The 19736-nt window shown below is 43.1% G+C and overlaps 1 protein-coding gene across 2 annotated transcripts in view; it reads left to right on the top strand.

Annotated features, from left to right (window-relative positions):
* LOC108035593 (echinoderm microtubule-associated protein-like CG42247) overlaps positions 1-19736 on the top strand; it is a 42145-nt gene that overhangs the window by 21383 nt on the left and 1026 nt on the right. Inside the window, exons 1-10 of one of the 2 annotated variants that reach the window (XM_017111265.3) lie at positions 3610-3990; positions 9206-9400; positions 16505-16621; positions 17077-17465; positions 17526-17675; positions 17746-17917; positions 17979-18074; positions 18139-18537; positions 18661-19078; positions 19154-19550. In XM_017111265.3, coding sequence (XP_016966754.1) covers positions 3922-3990; positions 9206-9400; positions 16505-16621; positions 17077-17465; positions 17526-17675; positions 17746-17917; positions 17979-18074; positions 18139-18537; positions 18661-19078; positions 19154-19550 — 2402 coding nt within the window. In that variant the 5' untranslated portion in view covers positions 3610-3921. Of the gene's footprint in view, positions 1-3609; positions 3991-9205; positions 9401-16504; positions 16622-17076; positions 17466-17525; positions 17676-17745; positions 17918-17978; positions 18075-18138; positions 18538-18660; positions 19079-19153; positions 19551-19736 lie in introns of those variants that run through there. The other variant, XM_017111264.3, reaches the window with a different exon arrangement.

Raw genomic sequence — 19736 nt, 5'->3', positions numbered from 1 at the left:
ATCACTTTTGTGCCACTGTCCAAACAATCACTGACCGACCCTCGCACAATGGCTGTAAATTGCAGTTTCATATGCCATGGATCCCACTATCCGCCCATCCGCACTTGTATCTATGTATCTATCAATTTCGGCGAGTTTTCATTTTCATTTTCGGTTCATTGTCCACGTTGAACACGCTTTTGTTATTGTTTTATGCCAGAGAATGGCCATCAAATGTATCTGCAGCGCAGTCTTTGTCCGTGTGCGTGTGTTTATCCGTTTTGGGGCACAACAGTAACAGAATGTCCTGCCTGGGTGAGTGGCTGGAGTTGTATTTATTTTCATAGCCATGTTTGTGACACAATTGATTGGAAAAACATAAACATTCGATCGCTGCGAGGGTGTGTGCGTGTTTGTTTGCGTCTAATGCGTGTCCACGTTGAGTTGATTGTCATGTCAAATTTGCGGTGCGAGAGGTTCAGATTGGAGAATTCTATTTATAAACATCAAGTGCTAAGGCAGCAGCAGCACCTCATTCAGGTGAGCCTGACCTGACCCCCACCTGGCAATTGATGACTGCCGGCTGGCAAGTGGAGCAAAATCAATTTAATTCAATTAAAGTCAAAGCAAGCCAACAGAACTAAGACGATTTATACCGACACGCTCCGGGAAACGAGAGGCAGCCAGCACAAATGGCCAAAAAGGTCGAGCTAACAAAATTAATCTTGACGCTAACCTTCAAGATAAATGTGAGGTGAACTGAACTGGCATTAAATGCTGGGTTTATGCTACCAATTTTGGGGAGCTCTTGAATACTCGTAAGTGGAATTCAATTCTACAGATAAACTTCATAAAAAACAGAAAAAATTGCAAGAAACTTTTTGATGCATATTTTTAAATATTTTGTCTAAATAAATTCTTGATTTCAGAGCTTCTTTCTAGAAAAACAAGTATTATTTATCTACTTTATCATAACAAAATGAGTTAACTTAGGAAGAGTTTTCTTAAATTAAGTACGCCGAGCTTTAATCAAGATAATAAAACGTGTAGAAACCATTTTTAGGTATCAAACTTTTTGTGGAAAATGCCTGACATGGCATAGTAAAATTTTCATTTTCATTTTCGCAATAATCACCTCGCATAAACACATCGTAGAAAGCAACAGCTCTTTGACACTCATCCGCCCCGTGTGCCATCCCCATAAGTAGGCAGCACATAATTGCGGTGTCGCATATTCAGCATTTTCCCAGCCGAGCTGAGCCGAGTTTTCCGCCCAAACTTGTTTGAACAACCGCATTAAATGCCAGACCAAGTGACAATGGCAGACAAACACCCACAAGGCAAACAAAAGAGCATAAAATATTTAATAAGCAGCCCCAAATCAGGGTCCCCAGACCCTTTTTCGGGCCCACTCATTTGTGCAGCTGTCGTGGCCGCAAACAAATATGACAACGAACCTGACCGCAGGCCAAAATAGCAATATGCAAGCCATTAGCCAGCACTTTTTCTCCCAGTGCATGCTAATTATTACCATCATTTTTGCCCAGCTGAAAAACCGGAGCCAGCGAGCAGGCCCAACAATGAACAATAACTGAAGGCCTGTGAGAAAGCCACGTATTTCATGCATTTTCATTCACAAACCAAACAGAGAGGAAAAGCTGGGCGAAATTGGAAAAAAGGCAGAGTGGCCCCTGATGTATTGCCCCTAGGCCAGCGTATCAAAGGCAAATACTGGTGCAAAAAGGCAAACTACCTAAGAAAGGCAGAGAGAGAAAAGGAGCAGACTCGTAGAGCTGGCGCGTGACTCGTGCCAGTGAAATTCAAATACAACCGACATGGTAATAAATATCCATATAAGCCACTTCAAAGTGAAAAGCAATAAGCTAAACTACCACATCAAGTTGCCCAAGAACGGACCCCCAGCCATCCTCACCTGCCGCAAAACTATACATCAGCACAAAGCCAAAAGCGGGCCAACACCAATAGCGCCACCAATACCAGTGCCAATGGCAATACCAATGCAAACAGCAACTCAAACACCAATGCAAATGGCGAGTGTGAGTGTGGCTCTGAGTGTAACCCGAAGGCGGAGAGCGAAAGTGGCCGTCTCAGAGGGCAATGGCAAAAACAAGGCAACAGCACAACACACAACAAAGCCAGGAAAAGCGGGGAAAACCCAGGCGCGCTCCACTTCTTCCTCTGCCAGCAGAACGCTTTCCTTTGAGACTCTTTCGCAAGTGAAAGTTATACGGCTCCTTTGGCACGCACACAAACACTCCTCGAGGAATACATTCATATATATGTTCACATGGGCGTGCATACTTCATTTCGTGATTTATCCGTCAGAGCTGACCGATTCCTTGGGCTATATGATATGTTCTCATGGCAGAAGATTGGGTTACTCCAACCAGGTCTCTTGGTTTAGGATTAGTTTACGCCTAGGCCCTTTTGATAAGCCTAGTTAGCTTGGGTTTCCTTTTCATGATATATGATATATGTTAATGTTAAACTATAAGTAGATTTTTATAAGATTTTTTAATAAAAAGTGAGTGAAGGTATTACAAAACTATCTTGAATACCTAAAGATACATATATTTTTGTTTCTCTCATTCTCTTTAATATGTCCTTATAATTTTTTAGTGTCCTAAAAATAGTTAGGCTAAATTTTAATATACTCAATAAGATTACAAAAAGATTCCATCTGTTCTCTTGCCTTGTAAAATTGCGAACACTTTTTAAATACAATTTTAAAAGTGCCTTTCTAAAAACTTAAATAATCCTAAAACCTTAAAACGTTGAACAAGTCATATGACAACGATAATTATTTCATTTTTTTTGGCTTCCTGAAGTAATTGAATATATTTCTAATTCAACTGAACCACACCCAAAACAAGTTCTCCGTGTGCTTTATTTCGCCGAATTCCTGCTCGACATGGTGAGGATATATTCCTCACGATGCATAACCAATAAAGGCTTGGCCATAACTCGTGTATTGGCCCACAGCCTAAGCGTTGGCCAATAGCTCATGAGGCAAATGATTCTCTTAAGGCAAACAAATCAGGCGCAGGACTCGCCTGCAAACACAAATACCCGTCCGAATGCATATGTGTACCAGCGTTTCGAGGGAATTTTTGGCGCGCAATTTCAGCGACGCCTTGTTGATTCACTACAGCAGCGCCCCCATGCGGCGAGTGGCGGAAGCAGCGCCACACATACACTGGAACAAAAAGCGGGGGTAGGGCCTCCGAGAGGGAATCGCGGGGTGATGGGGGCTAATGGCCGCGAAGTTTTCGAGATTGACGGCCCTGATTTGGCAAAACAATAAATAAATACAAGTATACAAGAAATATGGGCACATGAGTGTGTGTCTGAGTGCGAGTGTGAGAGTGAGTGTGACGAGTAGATTGAGTACATTGAGTACACTTCATGCCTGAATGCGCCAAAAGTGAGGGCTCAGGTGCCGAGTTGCCAATTTGAATATTCTTTATGTACACGCTATATAGAAGTTTTATGGCCTGGCTGTGTGCGTGGTCACTTGGCCAACAGAGGACAGCGTAACGTATATCGCGCATATCGCGTATACGTAGCGTTGCCGCCGACTTTCATTCAGTTGCTCAGCGAACGCCAACGAAACCAAAACGAAATGTGAACCCGGTTGCCGCCAATAGTTATAGCCATAGAAACACACATCCTGGACGCCGCTCCGCATAAATCAACCTTAGCGAATTAACTAATTTAAAGTGCAATTAAATGTAAATGATTTCAATTAACTCATTTCGCGCGCAGAAAATTACATTTATTTAGCACTCTCCGCCCGGCGCCGCCACCTCGCTTTCCCACGGAACTTAATGCTGTGCGGCGGATAAAACTGCAACTGAATTAAAAGTGCCCCCCACACACACACACACCCACACGGGAAACGGGAAAGAAACTTTCGCTTAAATGTACATCGACGAGGATAGCGAGGAAAGTTCGCCCTTTGTGATGCTCACATCCCCCACGAAGTCTTGGGTCAGTTCAGTCGGCACAATGTAAACAAAGAGACCGGACTCTGGGCCTTGGAGCCCGTAGTCCGTAGTCCGTGGTCCGGAGTCCAGAGTCCGGCACATCACATCACACATCTCCGGGCTCCCAGCTTCCAGTTTCCAGCTACCCGGTGCCCATTCCCTCTGCACACATCTCTTAATTTCACATTTCATTTTTTGCCTCGCAGAGAAATTGAGAAGCCGCCCAGTGTGCGGGCGGAAAAAAAGTTGGCAAAAAGTTTAAATGACTTTTGTTGTTTTTCTAAGTGTTTTTTAATGGTCTACGTGTGCTGGCCACCGAATCCCGGCCTGCCCTGCTCTGTCCCGTCCTGCTGCCCCCGCCTGATGTATGCTCAATTTTAAATATTTCCCTTCGACTTCGACATGCCGGTGGACAGCAGACACTGGGATGCGAGTTCAGAAACATTCAGCCACTGAGATTTACTTTGCAAAATAAGTTCAAATGTAGTCATAATTAAGCGCGAAACAGAATTACCTATGCATGGCGAAAGGAACTTTTAATTCACTTAAGACTTGTTTTATAATAAGAGGGCTTTCGCTAAGGCACTTAAAGTGTGTATGAATATTATTATTAATATTAAATATCATTAAAAAAAACTTTAATAATTTTTAAATATTTAATATTCGAATTGGAAACTCTCAAAAAATTTGTAGATAATTTTTGATTGATCTTTTAAAAAACTCACTATATTGTTTTAGTCTTTATAAAATGTATAAATCTGCTTTTCAAAGATATCTATGTTAATAACTAACTATCAAATTTATTAAAGTTTCTCCTTAATTCAAAATCATTTTAAGAACATTTCGGATTTGTTGCTATGCATTTTGCTCCGTGCAGGAATATATGTGTGCACGACATGTGGCATGTGCCATGTCAGCGCAAATTTATGCTATGCCCAAAAAGTTCACACAACGTTGAGTAGATGATATTTACATTAGCCACTAACTTGCTCTTAACTGCTGATTAAGTGAAATGCGTGTTTGCCAGAATATACAGAATTAAACTGGCAAGGGAATCCAAAATAAATGGAAATGAAGACATGTCTGAGAGCGGCAATCCTAAATGATGGAAAAATAAAATTTAGAGGTTCACAAGTTTCAATAAATAAGCATAAATCCATACATATTCATGCCCTTGTCATAAATTCCCCAAATATCCCTTTAAAGCCCCATTCATCATGCTCGCTGCCATTTTCCGAATAATTTTTCATTACTGCCAAATCCCAATCTAATCCAAACAAACCCAGCAAAGGTGTGAAACAGTAAACATTACGTATACGCCTGGTGTAACACATAAAATTGACCGTAAATTTTAAAACCCATTTAGCATTAGCCCAGCGCGAGTATCTCTGGGGTTCCATGCCGGGCATAAATGTCAATATGTATTTATATGTTTACCAGTTTATTGGGCAAACTATTTTATTTGTTTACGCCAAAACAAAAACCAATTTTCGCTCTCCAACCATCAAGCCAAAAACCGATAATAATCATAAAGATTACCAAAGGGGGAGGGTTGAAATGTGGCCTAAATATGCGTAAAATGCGGCATCTTGAGCTGCCACTTAGGACATGCCACACCCCCAAAGGGGGCCGCCCCTCTTTGGTCCTGGCTTTGGCTTTACTGAATTTTCTGCGAGGCTGCACGTCAAACGTAGAAAGGGCTTTGAAGTTGCGCTTAGATTTTGCCGGCCCCTTTGTATTGAATTGGTCTCTGGCCTCTGCCAACTTGCTTAAAGTTTAATTGAGCGCGTAATTTAAGCTTTTTTGGTTCTTTGCCGCTTATATTAGTTGCTAAGTGGCAGGACCAACCCCCCAAAACTCCACTCCCCCAGGCCCCCAGAAGGAATTCCCTTTTCCCACTGGTGCGGGCCAATTTTAAAGCTCCAGTCTGCCCTACAGCTCAACAAAATATAGAATATATATCTCTTTGGCTGAAATAAATAAAAGATTATTTGGTCAATGCCGGGTTTTCGGTTTAATGAATTTTTTGATGTGTACACAGGCCAGCAAAATGCTGAATGCACAAATCTGTGACGTTACAAAAAAGCATTTTTAATTAAAACCAAGACTAAGTAAATGTGATATTTACCATGTCGAGTCGGCAAACACCCCTTAATATAATACATTTTTTGCCTAAATGGCTGAACGAAATGTACATTTAAGATTAAATCTTTAACTATTAGATATCCTAGTTTACTGGCACTTAAGTAGATTTTAATCTATTTAATTTGCAATTTCTATACAAACTTAAAACGCCCGTATACGTTACATTTGCTCCTCAAATTTCCAATAACATTGATGCAGTGAAGTTCCCAACAAAAGCCCGTTCAATTGAACGAGCTTTAAATAATTAAAAGTTAGTGGCAAAATCCTGGAAGCGATAATCGCATTACCCTGAATAATTATAAAATTTGATTAAATAAACAGCATTAGCAGGGAAGCCATAGCCGAAAATTGCGGATATATGTAGGTACTTTGGAATTTATTTAGTCTCATTTCATTTAAATCACCGCAGGAGACTTTTTGCGTGCAATAAAAGTGTATTCATTCGCGCTTTTAATAGGCGGCAAAAACGGCTCGTATTTATTATTATGTTTTGGCGGAATTTTAATTGATTTCCGCCAAGGGAGGCGGAAGTGTCCGCCTCCCCAGGCAGCAACAACAATCATTGACACGTGCACTGAGTTTTCCGGCTTTGGCTTTTCCATTTGGCACGATGGCCAAATCTCGACGAAGCACACACAGATACGCACCAACACACGGCGGACGAGAGGGCATATTTGAATTTCTGCATTTTTGTTGAATTTCAATTAAAAGCCTTGATTTTGATGGTAACCTTGTGCACATGCTGGGCCTGGGCCCCCGAAATCCCAGCCAGACCAGGCCGGAGTTCTGTGTGTTCCAAGTGTGTTGGCCCCCAAAAACAGTATTGGGGTCAGTTGGGGGCTTGGGTTCGATTCCTCCCACAAAGCAAATGTGAAATTGCCGGCTGAGGAATTGTGTTAAAAACGAATTTACATTAATTTCAGACTCCACTTTTTGTTTCGTCCTTTGGCCCCTGTTTTCGGTCCACAATAATTGTATATCCCAGCCACCTTTGCACAGCGGCAAAGGAATGGCAAGAAAGCAATCGAGTTGTGGAGAAAAGGAAATTTAAATTGAAAATCCATCGAAGCCGAATGTGGAATTAAAATTGAATTTTCACCTACGGATCAAACGAATCGAGATGAGGCGAGGCGATGCCATGCGATACGGTACGAGGCAGAAAGACGAAAAACAATTAAAATTAAACAATTTATTTATTTTGAATTATGGTCCCCGACTTCTGTTTGTGGCAGAAAGCTGAAGTATGCGACAGGCCGACAAAATAGGAAAAATGCATTTGTCAAATTGAATGCAACGAGTGAACGACTCAATTTAAAGGCTTCCACCGCACAGCAAATGGCAAAAATGCCACAAATATCTGTCAAAGCAGTGCAACACTCGTACTTTGAATGAAAGTGGCATTTTCCCCCGGGGCGACTCTGGGATGATTAGGCAAATGGAAAGCTTAGGGAAACTACATATAAATAGTCGAACTCCACCCCGAGCATTAACCCCGCCGAGTTGCGAATGCCGGGAGTCTGGGGCCAGGGATTAGGCTGATAATTTATTCAGGCTGTGGGCCAACTAATCTCGCACTGTCAGTGGCCCTAATCATTCAATGGGATGAAAGCAAATGCCAATACACACGCAGTCTGCGGCGGACTTCTTTCCAATTTGCGGGCTGGCTCAAAGAGCCAGTGGAACAGGGATGGGGTCGTGATGAGGAATAGATCATCAAAGCGGATAGTTGGGAGCACAGACATAAAGGAAAACCATGTGAATTCTTTAAATAAATTTGTTAAAAATATATACTCAATGCTTTCTTGACTTACGACTACTAATTTGCCAAGTCAGCAATGAAAATACTTCCCCAGTCTCAGTAAAGGAAAAAAATCTACATATCTAAAGTCCCTTAACCTAAATATTTATTATTTAATACATAGTTTTCCTACATATTTCTGATAATTTGCCACACGCAACCTTGTCTGCGTTCATTAAGTTTTTAATAATAGTTAAGACCTTGCCAAGTCGTTCACATTTGTTTATAATCCCCAAGCTTACATGTCTAACACCAGCTCATCGCATCCATCTCAATCTTCAGAACCTCTCACGCCGCCATCCAAAAGTCAAGCATTTTTGATGCCCCCTGGGATGGATGGCAGGCTGGGCTAAGAACCTAGTTCAGAAAGGCAAAAAAGAAAACCGAATTCCCACCGCACAGGCAAGTTTTGGCTGGGCTGCTGAATTTGGCAGTGCGTGAACTCGAGTGGGTGGGTTGAGATTTGCTTGATTTGGCCAGTCGACTGTGACGCGTGTGGGTGCGTGTCCATGTCCATGTACACGTCCCCAACCACGTCCAAATCCGCATCCGCATCCACATCCACAACCATTTCCATGGTCAAGCCAGGTCGGTGCGTGCTGCAAAACAATTTAATTAATTCCAGATTTGCGCGGAATTTTTCACGAAAGCCGCGATGCCAGCAATCTGTAAATGGCATATACATACGCACAAAATACATTTTGGGGGGAGGAAGGGGATGTGCTGGGTAGTGATGGGAAGTTTATTGGGTGTTTTCTTCTGGTACTTTTATGGGAACCCCAATAAAAACATTCATATAAACTATAAACCTATATTTATTTCCTAAAACAGTTTTAACCTTTAAAGAATACCATATAATATTGACATTAACAATTTGTTTTTTGAGATATATAATCTAAAATATATAATTAGTAATTTCTAGCCCAGTCACAATTATATAGTACCTTTAAATGTTTTAAAATATTTGGGAGCTTAGAAAACCATGCTAACCAACTATGTATGATATATATACCATTTTCAAATTATACTAATTATAATAATGAAGCGAACCCAAATTGTATTATAACTTATAATAATGTTGAAGAAAAAGTAGCAGTAGTATATTTTTATAACTTTTTCCATTACCATAACCCACTTCATATACACAAGAGTTACGCGCCCATCTCTGGCGATGGGATACTAGTCGATGCCGAAAACTCAACCATTCGCACGTACTTTCACTATTTATTTGTTCTCACCTCCGCTTTCCCGCTCTCGCCGTGTATTTTCCGGTCAGCCCGCCAGCTACGGCAAGAAGAACGGGATGTGGTATGCATCGCCTGGAAACCAGGGATGGGGCTCCAAGCCCGCCAGTCGGAAGCCCTCAATAATGGAAGCGGATTTGGGCACATTATCGACCACATCAGGCTCGATAAAGCGCAGCGCCGGCCGTGTGATACGCATCATCAATAATTTGGATCATTCGGTGCAGGTGAGTCCTGAAAGTCGGGGGCCATCCCTCCCTGCCGTATTTATTGTTTCGGCCCAGCCCACGTCATCAAGAATGCACAAAAATATTTTTGGTCAAAGGGCGGGCGGGGATGTCGGGGGAAAATTGCACCTCGTGCCTTGCATTTTCCCAACGATTGCGGCATTTTCGCTATTTTCGCAATTTCGTTTGTATTTGTGCCTGGGCAGCGATGCGTTGTGCAAATGTTTTAATTGCCGCGATTAAAGCGCGCATCGGTCTGCAATATTTATGTAAATTTATGTTTGACTATTGCATTAGAGTGCCGGACGGCCGAGCGTCGGAGAGGCCTATGAAGTTTATTAAAATTTATGCAAAGTGCCCGATGAAATGCGCCAAAGCCGGGCAAATATTTTGAGTAAATAGAAAAAAAAAATGAGCTTAAATATTTAAGGCAGAAATGCGGAGAGCTCAGCGCACATGAAGTGGGCAAATATATGAATGCATCTGTGGGGATGCAGCACCTGTCCTCGCGAATTGTGAAATGCATTTGGCGGGACGTTTACTTTTCCGCTTGGCCAGTGCACAAAAAATGCAGGCCAACTGCCGGGGTGGAGAGCCAAACCGACTCGAGCTTTTATTTGTATAAATATTTGCCATCAATATTTTATGGTCAGCGGAGTGTATTTACTTTTTTTGCCAGCCATCCATGACCCAACTGAGTTATCTGTCATTAAAGGATTCTGCACATAAATAATTTGGCGCTTTATTTTAACCAATCCACAGTGGAGAAAACCACTTTGATGTGTTTTCAGCGCTTCAATTCTTCGATAGCCCCTCGGGGACGTCATTAGTTGCGGTTGCCCGGTTTCAAATGCAATTCTCCTCTTTTTTTCCCCCACTTGCCGTTTGACTGCAATATTATAATTTACATTTTATTTATTCAGTTCGCGCTAAAAAATGTCCCGAGTGCAATGATTAAACTTTTATGGATCCTCTAGAAAAAACAGGCGCCCACTTTGGCATTCAGTTTCGGTCGGCCAGAAGTCTGCAATTAACCTTTGCCTACTTTCGGCGGCTCCACTCCACGTGGCAATCATATGGAAAATCAATTGTCTGTAATTTGTATTTTATTGTATGCAGCCAGGGAGTCGGGCCAAAAAGCCAGGAGCCAGAGCCAGCAGCAACAAAATTGAAGCCACGGTCAATTTGGAAATTTCCGCTGACATACAAAAGCAAGAAAGCCAAAAAAAGCGGGTAAAAGAAAAACTTGAAGGGAAATATTGAATTGGTATTCAAGACTCCGAACACACTTTTTCAGAAGACCAAAAAATATTAAACATGGAAAATAGTTAATAAATATGATGATGTACGTGGGCTTACTCATCTAAGAAAATAAATTATAAACAAAATCTATTTATAAAGCTTATAATTTGTATGCCATTTAAACCCTTGAACTTAAACAAGTAACAATTATTATTCATATATTATAATTTACCTAACATATTTAAAATACATGTATCACTTTTTTTTACCACCCTCTGAAAGGGTACAACTGGGGAGAGCCTGGCCAAAACTTTGCAGTCAGGTGTACGGCCCCATAACTCTTTCGCACTCGCTCCGCCACACCCGTACTCGTAATTTATGTTATTATTACGAAAATGCCTTTAAAATATGAATTGGCTTCGGCCCTATAAAGGTGGCCGCAACCTCTTCCCCCACCCTGCCCCTCGAGCGTTGTCGTAGTAACGTGCTATGGTAATTTTGCTAAGTGCAAGTAACATCGCCTTGTTTTCCAGCCGGCCGAGGTGGGGCATTCGTGCAGTTTTATGAATCAAAAGTACATTTTACGTGTGGGCGTTTCGGCACCTTTCAGCACGTGGGCTGCAACCTTGGCGAAGGCCGCACCCGATCGGGCCAATTAAATGGGGTTCGGGGTCTAAGCCATGACAGGTACTTTGCCGTCTGCCGGAGATGTTGGCCAGGCCCAAATCGAATCTCATTAATGGCCAAGACAATGGCACAGGACGGTGGACGAAGGGCGCAGTGCGAAGAGGGCGATGGACGGTCGGAAAACAAAGGCGGTCGACGCTTTTCCAATTTTCCGATATTCCCCACCACTTAGGAGGCAACCCTAATGGAGTTTGCAATGCAAATTCGTCCAAAGTACAAGCGACAACAAAAGCGAAAGAGGAAATTGTAGTAGTCATAGTGTTTGTAGCCGCCATTTGAACCCAGCCCAGCACGCGCTCATTGACCAAGGCCAAGGACATGTCGGCAGGACACGGAGTCCTGGCGAAAATATATACAAATATATGTGTAAGCCGGGCCATTGTGCACCACGCGGCAAAACACCAAAAGTACGGAGTGCTGGCGCCGATTGCATTACACGTACATTTCCATTCAAGTTCCTAAAACTATTGGGAATGCGAGTATCCCAGAGTTCTATACCATTTTTCATTATCAACAAGGAACTTACCATTCGCATGAAAGGGTCTTTACAGTAACTCAACTTATTGTTATTTTGTTTCTAACCACTTAATATTTGTTTTATTGTAATTTTAATTGTTAAAATGTAACAATTTGTATCTGTTTTATCAAGAAAAGGTTATTTGATTTTAACTACCTTCCTTTATAATACATTCTACATTGTTCAAAAATTTAGTTTTGTTTTATAATATGCATTAACATTCAAAAATTATTGTGGAAAGTTTTTATTACAATATACTATTGGTGTTCTAATCTAAAAGAACATTCTTATATGTATATTATTATTTTCTGATATTTGTTAATATGGTATTCCTTTCTTATACTCTGCATAACCAGCAGTCTCTTAAAAGTATCTTAAAAGATGTCTCCCAGTTGGATATATATTTATTTCCACTTTGTTCACGCTGTTCCCCCTGCCACCGCCCCCTTTTTGTCTGGGAGCCTGTCTGTATTTTGTGTCCCAGTCTGCCACGACCCCATGTTTGTGTTTATTTGTGTTGTTTGTGTCTGGGGCTGCACATCTCCATCCCCATCAGCATCGACATCTATATCTGTAGCTACATCAAGTGTTCGCCGGGGTAATGCAATTGAAAGCCGCAATAAATGGCTATGCATAATGGCAGGCTACTCAATATTGGCGGTCCCTCGACTGCACAATGTACACACTTATACATCACCCGATGGCAGGGCATAGTGCCCGGGCATTTGGCAAACTAAAGTGCAACGTGTCGCATTGCACTTTGTTGTTTGACTTTTTCAACTGCAGCTTACGTGTTTGACGTACTAGGGGAAACTTTGAGTTTTTGGGTATTATGTGTTTATAAACACATTGAAGTGGGCTGTCCTGTGCAGATAGAAAAATAATATTTGAATTTTACAGAAATTTAAGGATTATAAATCAATGAAATGTCGGATAAAATTACTTAAAAATATGATACATATATAAATGAAGTATAAGATACATCCTTGAAAATAAATATTTAATCATTTCTTTTAGGTATATTTACTTTATATTTAAGCTAGCAGAAATAAAATAAACCAAAGTTCATTATCATTTTTCCTCTCTGTATGGCTATTGAGCAGGGACTGGTTTTCAATTTTTTCATAACGTATACGCCCCAGGGGCATTGGTAAAGGGGCCGCAAAGACAGCAGGCTCACCTGACATTCTCCCTTTCGTGTGTGTGCTTTCATTGAAAGCAAACAGCAAAAGGCAGGGAATATGCAAGTGAGCTCGAAGGCCAAAAAACCGCTCAAAGAATGGTTTCAATTTCCACATCCCAGGAATACGCTCTACGAACTGAGTATTTGGAGCAGAGTAGCCAGGGCTGTAAGGGAATTTTCAATAAATGTAAAGCTACTTGAAGGCATTTTCAAATTGGTCAAGAAGCCAGGAGAGGAGAGTTCCCAGCTATTAGATGAACAGAAAATAAACTAAGAATAAATAATATAAAAAACTAGCGATAATTCACATACTTTTGCGTTGAAAGATTTTTTGTCTTACCTTGTATAATATCCGCACCAACAATCGCTTTCGGTTCTCAACTCGTGGGGCTTGTGTTTTTCATTTAAATTACTTGGGTTCCCTTTATGCAGCTCGGGGAAAGTTGACAACAATAAGGACGACAGCAGCGCTGCAGTTTAATGTCTTTTGTTTTATGCATGTTTGTATTTTATTGGAATTCCTTTGTGTGCACGGAGATGGGGTAAAAGGCGAGGAACAAGAACTTGCCGCAAACGAAAATATTTGGAAAATTTGCATGGTTTTGACGTCACCAAGATTAAATCAACCGTGCAACGGCCGAGCGATTGAATTCCTGAAAAACCAGCACAATTTCCCAGACGAGGAGAAATGCTGACAATTTAAATCACACACACATATGCGAGCAGGACGAAGGGAAAACGGAGGTCCTGGCCATTTCCTTCCGGCAGCCGTTTGGCAGCTTCTCCTCGACCGTTTTCCACCTGCCACCGCATGTGAAGAGTGCACGTAATTGGCTTAACAAACGCCATTTGTTTGGGGTCACATGATTGCAGCTGGCGACGCAGCCGATAATGTAATTATTTGCTCACATAATTATATTTGTTTATAGTCCATGTCGGAGCCCATATGCCGCCTCATCAGGGCGTCTTCATCCACAGAATGGCTCCCAAGTGCCCAAGTGCCTATGTGCGGCGAGGGGCCTTCCAAAAGGGCCGACGGACGGAGACACATTCATGCATAATTTATGGCATACACATCGACAGTTTGCAGCCTTTCGGGCCCGAAATGCATTGCACTAAATTATTAAAAGCATCTTTTCAGCTTCTGTCCTGTCAATTAATTTTCCAGCAAATTAAGTGACACTCGATTGGGCTGCCAAAAGAAAAGTTTAGCAAAACTTTACCCATGTGCAGCAGCAATTTAATGCCAAATGGGGCAATAATTTGCCTAATGGACATTGGCTTTATCGGCTTTCGAAATTCAAGGAGATATTTAGATGACCAAAAATTGAGTACACATTATTGAGACAGTATTTTAGTGAAATACGGAGAATAGTAGATTATCTACATTATAGTAGTGCCAAACAGAATCAAAAATTTAAAGCAAGCCCCATACAACCTTGAGTACCCCCCAATTTATTTGATGAAAGACCCAACTCTTCCATCACCATTTGAATCCCCAAACATTTTTGCCGGACAATTGTGTCGCAGGTGCTGCGCTTTGATAAACCATAAATAAATTGTGATAAATAGAGGCAAAATCCAAGGGGTCCGGTGAGGTCCGGCTCGAATTGGCCTGGATACACCTGCACCAGTCCACCTAACGACCCATAAAAGACATGCGTTTCGGCACTCGGAATGGTCGTCACTGTAAATCAAATTGCTTACCGTAAAAAAGGGATAGAAAGGTACAAAAAAATTATAACATTTTCGTTGAAGATGAAAGCGTAAAGGGTTTAAAAATTAATGTTTGCTCTTGCCAAAAGTAGATTACAAAACCCAAATAAAATATATAAAAGCTTTTAACAAAGAAGAAATGAGTATTAAAAAGTTTTAAATAGCAAACATGAAATCACAAACTGTCACCAAAACTTTCAGTGCAACTGATAGTTCTCGGCCTACTTCAATGGTAATTATAATTGATTCACAAATTCACCGAAAAAGTTATAATACTCGGTCAAGCCTAACAAAAAGTCAAAATTCCAACTTTTTCACCAAAAACTTCGAAATGAGCTGGATAAATGCGTGATTTTTGGGTAGCAGAGGGGGCGAAAAGTTAGAACCTGCTTTTATACTTCTTCTTTTTTCTGTTTGCCGACAATCAGTCCGACCTGGGTGGGAGAAATTAAGTGGCAGCGATGCGCGGGGAAAACCACTCAACAAGGACATAAAACCATTAAACGGACGCCTTTTTCGAAGCCAAACTAAATACATAAATTAAACCAAGCTCGGCCAGACAACGGCGAAAGTTTATCGTCGTCTCTGTTCCTTTTTTTTACCAAATAAAAACTTTCATGGCAGCTGCTTTAATTCTAAGCGGTCCACTCTAATGGGGAAGCGATGATCGAGATGCTCGCTGGCAGAAGTGGAGAGACCAATTCTTCTTTAACACGCGTGAATGACTGTTATCAAGGCCCTGAAGGTCATTAAAACTCAAGTGTTCCACTTGGAAAATAAGCAGCGAAAGCAGAAAAGCCAAAGTCAAGCGCCAGTCAACAAATGCAACAAAGCGTGGCCTTCATTGTGGGGGCTGTGGGTGCTTTCTGTGGGGTGCACCCAATTATGAGCGCAAAAGCTCGAGTGCAGCAACAATAGCCGTAACTACAATGCTGCTGCACGGAGAAAAAATCATGAAAATCGGTTAACAAATAACATATTTAATTATTTTATAAGGTTTTTATTTCGAAAATTATTATGATAAGTGTGTAATTTTAAATCCATGAACTCCATAGATAAACAAAAGAAGAACTATATAACATTTTTTTTAAATTAGGTTATGGTAGTTGGCAGGCTTACGTTTCCTTGAAGTTTTGCAACACTGCTTAGTGCAAACATAAACAACATGTTTCAACATGAATAGTTTTTGATTCTTAAAGTCTCTAAATACCGTAAACTAACTTACAACTTAAGGAATTTATTAAAAAAGATATTTCTAGACAATCTTTATCCATCATGGCATATCTCAAGTGCACATTTCTCTAGCTCCATAAATTCCTTGAAGTTCTTCCATCACTTTTCTAACTTCAACTTTTTCTTGTGAGTGTTCTTGGCAACAAATAAAATGTATTAAGCGTTAAAAGAAAACGCAAACTGGGTCACAGACTCGATTTGTGGGACGCGCGTGAACGAAAAGTGGATGTGGATGTGGACGAGGATGCGACGAGGACGCGAGTCGACGACAACATATAATTATAAGCGTTACCAACACTGGCCGGTAGAGGGCGCAGGGGTTTATGGGGGTCGTAAGCCCCTAAACGGAAGTTGCGTGCCATGACTAAATTTTTGACCGCAGGTCAAGTTAAATGTGTTGAAAGACCCCCCGGTACATATGTAGCTACTTGCCAGACTAATTACCCGTCCAGATTTAACACGTGATTTTACACATATACAAATCCATATACTCATGCCATGTCCCCACCTCTTTTTCCCCTTTCAGTGCCGCGTTTTGTTGAACCTACGCACCTCGCAGCCGTTCGAGGAAGTGCTCGAGGATTTGGGTCAAGTGCTGAAAATTAACGGAGCAAAGAAAATGTACACAGGCACTGGCCAGGAGGTATGTGGATTTCCGGGGGGTGGTGGGCGGCCAGCCGCTCGACCTTGACACGGCCTAATAACTTAATGCAGACCCGAACTTAGCCGTCTTGCAAAATGATTTGACAAATTACCCTCCGCGTCCGTACGCACAGTAAACAAAAAACCCAAATTGGTCATACATAAAGGTTCTGAGAATGATGAATATACGATTTAGTACTTTAATACGTCCACTTTAAGAAATATAAATACAGCTTTGGAAAAAAAAAAAAAATAAAATATAATAAAAGTAGTCTTATAGATGAGATTAAAAAATAAGGATGTATATGAACATAACATCCATCTAGAATATATTATATTTGGATATTTTTAATAATAATTTTGAATATAACATTACTATAATGGGTTTAATAATGTTTAAACCGTAGTTTAAGGCTTTTTCTCTCTAGGTTCTTATAACTTATCATAATTTTATAGGTTCGCAGCTTCTCCCAGCTGCGGAACGAGTTCGCCGACGTGGACACCTTTTACCTGGCCACGGGCACGGCCTTGATCGCCGGCAGCCCCATCCGGCGCTCCCGATCCCGCCCCTCGGTGGTGGCCGCCGCGCCCATTTTACCCACGGACGAGCTGCCCAAGGTTCCGCTGCGCGGAGCCCGTCCCAGAAGCAAGAGCAGGCCTCGAATCCTCTACGCTCCCGAAAGCGAGATCCTGCGGCCGAACGGCGAGTACACGATGCTGGACATCATGAAGGAGGAGCCCACGAAGGTCACAATCCGCGGACTGCGGCGCACCTTCTATCCGCCCGTCCACCATGCGCCGGCGGACAATTCCCCGCCGGACAAAAAGCTGCAGCTCCAATGGGTGTAAGTATCTGTATATATGCTTTGAGGATCTGCAAATCTCTAATGAGATGTCTTTTTTAGCCATGGCTACCGCGGCATCGATGCGCGGCGCAATCTCTGGGTCCTGCCCTCCGGAGAGCTCCTCTACTACGTGGCCGCTGTGGCCGTACTCTTCGATCGCGACGAAGATGCCCAGAGACACTACACTGGACACACCGAGGATATCATGTGGTAATTAATAAAATGAATGTATTACATTACTTTTCATTCTGATTTCTAATTGGGTTTTATATTCTTCCAGCATGGATGTGCATCCCTCCAGAGAGCTGGTGGCCTCTGGTCAGAAGGCAGGGCGGGATCGCAAGTCGCAGGCGCACGTTCGCATCTGGAGCACCGAGTCCCTGCAGACGCTCTACGTCTTCGGCATGGGCGAACTCGACAGCGGGGTAACCGCCGTGGCCTTCTCCCAGCTGGTATGTAATGCCCCCAAGAAGCACATCCAATTAGGGACTAACCCCAGAGATTCCCTTGCAGAACGGAGGCAGCTACATATTGGCGGTGGACAGCGGGCGCGAGAGCATCCTATCCGTGTGGCAGTGGCAGTGGGGTCACCTGCTGGGCAAAGTGGCCGTAAGTCCGCCTAAGCCGGCCCACTTAAGACACCCATTCATTCCGGTTCTCAACTCAATTACAGACCCTGCAGGAGGGATTGTCGGGGGCGGCCTTCCACCCGCTGGACGATAATCTAATCATCACCCATGGACGCGGCCACCTGGCCTTCTGGCACCGGCGCAAGGATGGCTTCTTCGAGCGCACGGACATCGTGAAGCAGCCGTCGCGCTCCCATGTCACCAGTGTGCAGTTCGAGCCGGATGGCGATGTCATCACCGCGGACTCGGATGGCTTCATTACCATCTACTCGGTGGACTCGGATGGCGCCTACTTCGTGCGCACGGAGTTCGAGGCCCACAACAAGGGCATCGGCTGCCTGATCATGCTGGGCGAGGGCACCCTGCTCTCCGGCGGCGAGAAGGATCGCAAGATCGCCGCCTGGGACTCCCTGCAGAACTACAAGAAGATCGCCGATACCAAGGTGAGATGGAAAGGGTTTTTTGGGTACCCATAAAATACCTGTAAAATGCTTTAAGATAATACTATTAAATAGTTATTTGGGTTAACTAAATACAATACTTAACTGACCATTTGGAATGCGTAGCTCCCCGAGGCCGCTGGCGGCGTGCGCACCATCTATCCACAGCGCCCCGGGCGGAACGACGGCAACATCTACGTGGGCACCACGCGGAACAACATCCTGGAGGGCTCGCTGCAGCGTCGCTTCACCCAGGTGGTGTTCGGCCACGGGCGGCAGCTGTGGGGCCTGGCCGCCCACCCGGACGACGAGCTGTACGCCACCGCCGGCCACGACAAGCACGTGGCCCTGTGGCGCAAGAACAAGCTCATCTGGACCATACAGACGGGCTACGAGTGCGTGGCGCTGGCCTTCCATCCCTTCGGCACCCTGGCCGCCGGCAGCACCGAAGGGCACCTGCTGGTCATCAACTGCGAGAACGGGGCGGTCATGCTGACCCTGAGGGTCTGCGGGTCGCCACTCAACTGTGTGGCCTATAACCAGGGTAAGGATAACTAAGATAATTCCTCTAAACAATAAAAAAAAACCTTTGATTTACATCAACTCGAATCCTTTCCAGTTGGCGACATGATCGCCATGGGCTCGCAGAACGGCAGCATTTACCTCTTCCGCGTGTCGCGCGACGGCTTCTCCTACAAGAAGGTGAACAAGATCCGGGGATCGCAGCCGCTGACCGATCTGGACTGGAGCATGGACGGCAACTTTGTGCAGACGGTGACCATCGACTTCGACCTGCTGTTCTGGGACGCCAAGTCCCTGTCGCCGGAGCGCAGTCCCATTGCCATGAAGGACGTCAAGTGGCTGACCAACAACTGCACCGTCGGCTTCCTGGTGGCGGGTCAGTGGAGCAACCGCTACTACAGCACCACCAACACCATAGTCGCCACCTGCAGCCGCTCCGCCGCCCACGACATGCTCGCCTCCGGTGACGCCGAGGGCTATCTGCGATTATTCAGGTAAAGATACAGATGCAGATACAGATACAGTATCTTTGAAAAACAGTTTTTTTATACTATACCATTTTATAACAATGATTTTAAGAAATAAATTAGGAGTTTAGGTTTTTCTTCTCTTAAGAATTATATATAAATGAAATTCCATTCCAAAATTAATTTTAAACTTTTTTTAAACCACAGAACGTC

Source organism: Drosophila biarmipes, chromosome 3L, assembly GCF_025231255.1.
Source record: "Drosophila biarmipes strain raj3 chromosome 3L, RU_DBia_V1.1, whole genome shotgun sequence".
In the NCBI taxonomy this organism is placed as follows: domain Eukaryota; kingdom Metazoa; phylum Arthropoda; class Insecta; order Diptera; family Drosophilidae; genus Drosophila; species Drosophila biarmipes.
The sequence above is the reverse complement of the archived record's forward strand: the minus strand, read 5'-3'. Positions and strand labels throughout refer to the sequence as shown.